The sequence below is a fragment of the Daldinia loculata genome (genome assembly GCF_022478755.1).
Source record: "Daldinia loculata strain CBS 113971 unplaced genomic scaffold F4817scaffold_36, whole genome shotgun sequence".
Classification (NCBI taxonomy): domain Eukaryota; kingdom Fungi; phylum Ascomycota; class Sordariomycetes; order Xylariales; family Hypoxylaceae; genus Daldinia; species Daldinia loculata.
Window position 1 is genome coordinate 47,068 of NW_026054890.1, and position 6,082 is coordinate 53,149.

Genomic DNA, 6,082 nt, shown 5'->3' on the forward strand with positions numbered 1-6,082 from the left:
CAAATCACCCCTAGAAGAGTGAATTGGAGTTGTTGTATAAAGAGTATATACACTTAAAAACCTAAAAGAACTACGCAACTATTGAGCTAATGACTACATACCCGTTTTCAGTAGTTTGATCGAGGGGCAAGAATCCCCCCCTCCCCCCTTTACCTCTTTAAAATAAATACTGGGATTTCTCTCAGTATTCCCATAAGAAGTTGACGTTTCATATGCTCTACTCACTCTACAATTACTATACACTATTTATATCACGTTATATCGCATCACAACTCTCACGCACGTTTCCGATCTCATGTCCTAACAATAGCATCGTATATATTCGCTCCTCTAGCCACATCACCATTTCAATTCTCTTGTAGTATAGTATAGTCCACTCGACCAAACTCATGTTCTTGACCTCAAAACCAGTCTTATTTATCTGCCCCCGAATTATACCCCGGCAGGCAATACTTCCCCTATCGAAGAACCTTTATTTCAATCTGCTCTGTCCTGCCTTGCCTCGACCGTCCAAGTATCCCTTCCTCAACAGCTCTTCTTTCCGTGTATTTACCTCTTCCAATCCCTATATCTCCGTGCGGAATGCGAATTCCCATCTTATCTCTGCAAAAGATTATCCACCGCGATGAACAAGAAGTCGAGGAGTAAGGGGAAGAAAAAGCATCTCTCGCAAGACGGAAGCAAATGACTTCTTGAAATATCCCGCTCTCTTTATTTCTTTCCCTTCGTGCGATGCCAATATTAAGATCAGACGAGTTTTTTTTAAAAAAAAAAATAGTAACAAAAAGTGTACAATGTGTTGCATAGAACGAAGAGCCAGCCCTCTCTGAATCTCTCGATTTTCATCGGCCGCTTTTATAATATCACACGGATCCCTCGCGTATACGTCGCGTCATTCATTCCAAGTTGCCCGGATTTAAATAACAGCCTATCCCTTCCTTATCCCGAATACGTATACAGGGACTCCTCGCTTCGTCCAAAATGCCGTTTCGATGATCGAAAACCCCTAAAAGACCCTTTTGCGGAAGGAGAACAAGACGTGAGATGATAAAATATTGAGACAGTGATGCCGCCCCTGGCTGTGCTATGTGTGTTGAACCAAGTTTGTACGCCGAATAATGCTATGTTCTCGAAGTAATCGTGAGGGAAGATCGCGGAGGGCCTGCTCCACCATATCGCGAGAAAATCCTACCCTTCGCTTTTTGTGATCTAATGGGAATTGCCTTCGCAAAGTACCACGCCATTTCTATTTCCCAATCCGTGGACTGGCTAACGGGCTCACGGCATCAAGAGGAGCGTGGTGGAGCGCCGGTTGCCCTTCTGCCTCGCCATACTGTTCGCTTTCTTTCTTTTCCAATACTCCATTAACCCATGCGGCGACTTCCGCGTCATCGGTGCTTGAATGGCTGAGGTCTAATTTCTCAGCCGCGCCGGCAACTGCTTCGGCGCTAACATCATTCTCGTCTACCTCCTCATCTTCTTCTGCGATGGTCTCCGGCTTCGTCAAGTCTTCAATCCACTCGGAAGCTAGTAGTGCCTGATATGTCGGCCTAAGCTTAGGCACCTTGTTGAGACAGCCGTGAACGAATGTTCGCGCAGCTTCGGAATATCGATCTGGTAAATCGGGAGGATCTCCTTCGACGATTGCCTACGGAATAACGTTAGGGGTTATCTAAAATTTGCAGACTCGAGCCCGATTATTTACTTACGCTGAGCTGGCTGAAGATTGTTGAGGATACTTCTGGAGGATAGGGGTATTTCCCCATACCACATTCGATGATTGTCAGGCCTAAACTCCATATGTCGCTTTGTACGCTATATGTGCCATCTCCCGCGCCAGCTTGCATAAATGCTCCGCCAGAGATTCGCTCGGGTGCCATGTAACTTTGACATCCGATGTTGGTTTTGGCAATGCTTGCCACCAGATTACCACTTACACCAAAGTCGCAGATTTTTACTTGCCCTCGGGTGTTTATGAGGATATTCGTGGGCTTGACGTCGCGGTGGATGATGTTGTGCTTATCCTTCAGCTCTTTGAGACCCGTTACAGTGCAGTACGTAATTTTACGAAGCACATTTTCCGGGATTCCTCCCGAGTAGAGTTTGTCGATAGAACCTCCATCCATATATTCGAGACACATATACACTGCGCTTTCTTGAAAGAAAGCCCCGAAAAATTCGATAATGTATGGGGACGCGCATTCGTGCAAGATTACCAATTCCTTCAATATGGTTGTCAACTTTGCCTCGTCCAACTCTAGGCGTATCTCTTTCATAGCCATAACCATACCGGTAGTAGACCCAACTTTAGCCTCGGTGTCCACCTTGTCTTGCGTGCCCGTAGGAACACCTGGCAAGGAAGCAGATTTGAATCCAGAAAGGCCAGGACCGAAGCGCGGAACCCTCGGTTTCGTATGCCTCACCTTGTAAACTGTGCCATAATTACCTTTCCCTAGCTCATCAAGCTTCTCTACTTCGTCAAGCGATATTCTAAACACGGACCCGTCCGAGAAGTTGACTCCCTTATTGGTAATAATCGCTTTACCCTTAAATGTCAGGTATCCTTTTTCAGAGTCGATGTACTCCTCGAATTGCTTCATTTGTGACATGTGGGCATTCCCGTTTTGAACGGGCATCGCTTGGGGGCCGGCATTGACACCGCCGGATACGGGAGAAGCAGGCGGAGCTCCGCCCATATCCCCAAGCTTAAAACCAAACCGCCTCTTGCCTGCCAAACCACCACCTGCTGGGGGCATCGAGGGTACCGAAGGGGCTGATTTTGGAAACGAGGGCGCGCCGGGTCTCTGAAGACCTCCAGGCATTTGAAGGCGTCCAGGTAGGCCGGCTATCACTGGACCGCCTGGGGAGGGCCCGCTGGGTGGGGTGGCCTGCTGTGAATTCAGAGGAGAGCTACCCTGACGCGACAGGTGGAAAGCTCGCATCTTTGCGTTAAGGTCTTCAGGTAGGCGTCCACTCGACATATGCGTAGCAGCGCCGGGGCGCCTTGCATTAGACAAAACGCCTAGGTGAGTAGAGGAAGCAGACATTGGATGACCCGGGTTTTGGGGATCGGAAACGGAGCGCAACGACGGCATTCTCTTAGGTGCCTCGGAGTTAATTTCGTTGGGCGTCTCGAGAGGTGTACTTGCTTCTGAAGAGTTAATAGAGCTAGGTGAGCCGGGGCTGCCCATGCCATCCCTATCGATCAGCTCATCAGGCGTTGCGGGCACCGAATTCGGATCGTCATGTATGCCAACCATGATGAAGAGAGGTTTTAGGGTAAAGGAAAGAAGGTATCTAGGGGTGCGCCCTCTACTATCATCACCGAGTAGTAGCTCTTGATAAAGTTTATCTATTGTTGGTACCGGAGTAGAAGTCGGTCTGGTGGGATTGGTATGCTGGTCGGCGGGGAATAGCGCAAACCGGCGTTTAATAAAAAAAAGATGACGATGGGGCAGCTCGGCGACCGAAAACGCAGGTCAGGTTGGGCGTCTAAAAGATCGAGAAAAAAAATTCTACATAAAAGTGGCAAAGGCGCAACACCGATTCGTCGGCACAGGGGTCTTGGGTCGTTCTACAATATAGTTATTTTTTTCATTAGCGGTCTATAGTCTTGTCCACGAAATCGGAGCTCATGCCGGACTCTTCGGGTAGACATGGTAAGGTAAGGTAATAAAGGTGGGAGGGTAGTGAGCGATTGGGTTCCATATCGGACAACCAAAGTTATTCGTCTGACAACCCGAAGCAAAGCACAGATAGGGCTGCACGAACCTAGTCAAATCCGAGACACTAGCTCAAGCTGCCCAATTGTGATATTCATGAGCTGTTAAACTCTTGGTTGTATGTAACAGCGGCTAATCTTTCCGTATGGGTACCTTAAGGGTCTTGGGGGAAAAGAGTAAGAGTGAGAGTGAGAGTGACAGAGAGGGTGTAGATAGTATGGAGTGGTGATAACTAGTATGTAAGAGATAGTAGCGAGAGGGATGTATGTATGAGATATGTATGTGTCTGTGGGATAATTAGGTTTTTTTTTTTTTTTTTTTTTTTTTTTGCTAAGAACGAACGTACGAAATACGAAGCGGCCGAGGCTTGTTGACAAAGAAGTTTGTAGGATTGTGGGTTGTGGAACCTTTTAGACGTGTCTTCTCTTCCTTGGACCCTCAAAACCAAGACCTTGGACACAATGGGGTTTAGGGATTTGGTAATCGACCTTGTTTAGATGCTTTAAATTTTTGTTCGGGTTTTTTTTTTTAAAAAAAAAAAAGTTGGATAGTTGGAGAGGGATGATTTAATGATGGAGACAGTAGTAACGGCGCTGTAGATTTTTAGTGGTTAGCTTGTGAAGGTTGCAAAAGGTTGCCCCGCGTTTCTAGTTTCAGAAATGCTGATTAACCTGCTATGGTCTTTCACGTGGCCATAGCTTACAGCTTCTTTAACAGATTCATCCAATCAAACAACTCCGATAGGATTAAATAATAAGTACGAAACAATGATAAAAGATGATGGGCCTATTCTAGCCGCAGATCATCAGAGATGGAATTCTCGTCAACTCGATCCATTTGCTTCCTTTTCCTCTCTAACCTACATCCTAAATATTTATCAATAATATGACCGCCGTCATTAATCTAAACAACAACGTACCCGCACGCTACGAGATTATGGCATGATGCTTAAACGATGCTAGCGACGAGAAGGAAAAATAAATCATTGACGTCATATATACGGGGCGGTCTGAAGAAGCGCGAGGCTCGAATAAGATAAACTACCGGTTGGACTGCGGTTGGAAAATATCGAAGCATGATTTGGGTGGGGGAGCATTATAATTATCACGAGCCAATTTGGAGATGCAGCCAGGTTACCAAGGAATGATTTGAGTACCCAATGCCGCAATACATCACGACTAACTCGTAAACCAATACCAACGCCGATAAAACCCGGTGATCTTTCCCTTTATAATAACTAGCCACCCCGCAAACGATGCTGTCAAAATGGTAATGCAACGTACGCAGATCTCGGGCTGCATAGAATTCCAACGCGATGTAAGCCATTCTCGCTAGTGAGGCGCACATTATTGATTGAGCAACGACTACGACCTACAATATTAAGGTAGGGGATATAGAGAGAGCCATTAGAACATTGAAGCTTCTAGCCAAGGAAATTTTAGCTGCATGTAGGGGACTAATGTACGTCAATACTATGGATTACCTCTTGGATGTAGTTGATGGAATTCATAAACTCGTGTTGGAGCATTATGTAATCCCCTCAAGCCACATATTCAGGTACCTATTACGTACCCCTGCATGCCATCACTTGCGTAAGGCAGTGAATACCTAGGTAGAAACTGATAAGGTCGAATAACGTCATCGCCACAATCGTCATCACTTCAACCCAATCACCCCCCAAAAATACAACACTGCCTTACTTATCTGTAGGCAGATATAGCTGATATGTAGGCAAGCAAGCAGGAATTCCGGTCCTACTCTTGACAGGTTGCATTGTTTATGGTAGACTGGAGGATCGGAGATGTAGCCATAAGACCGGCCATAAGACCGACCTTTCAAGATCTTGGTCTACCTAAGACTTACTATGCGGTAACATTTGCGTCGTTCATTGTGTGGTTGATGTGTTGGCTTTACTGGCCTTTGCTGCCCGTGGCTATATTCGGGTACTATTCAGTCAACCTCTCCGATGCCCAGAGTCCAAAAAAGACGTCATCGTATGTAGTTCGACAGCCATATCGTACCATTTGAAGCGTGTTGCGGGTAATATCGTTAAGTATTTTAGCTTAACTAAATAAAATAGCTTACCTAAAGTAAGCATATCCCAAGACGGTTAAAATACAAGATCATGTTAGACAACTTTGTATAAGTTCTACATGCGCCTCGGTCGGTGACTTGATGAATCCTTCGTTACTTCTAGTACCTACTAGAAGACGACTAAGTTAAACGGTTGGGAGCGATTAGCGGACGGATGGTTGCATTCCTTCAAGTCACCGGTCAAGCAGATACGGTAGCCTCTGCAAGCAATGTACCGAGTAGGCATTCTTGGCTAGAGTCGTCATTATTGCGCCCTGGCGTACTGG

The 6,082-nt window shown here is 46.2% G+C and overlaps 1 protein-coding gene across 1 annotated transcript; it reads right to left on the reverse strand.

The window, feature by feature from the left end:
* Window positions 1–937: 937 nt before the first annotated feature.
* On the reverse strand, window positions 938–3,351 carry F4817DRAFT_161627 (kinase-like protein). Its single transcript, XM_049298092.1, has 2 exons — window positions 1,710–3,351; window positions 938–1,648 (listed from the first exon to the last, which is right to left on the reverse strand). The coding sequence occupies exons 1-2, from the start codon at window positions 3,258–3,260 to the stop codon at window positions 1,247–1,249; spliced, it is 1,953 nt and encodes a 650-aa protein (XP_049157502.1). The 5' UTR covers window positions 3,261–3,351; the 3' UTR covers window positions 938–1,246.
* Window positions 3,352–6,082: the final 2,731 nt, after the last annotated feature.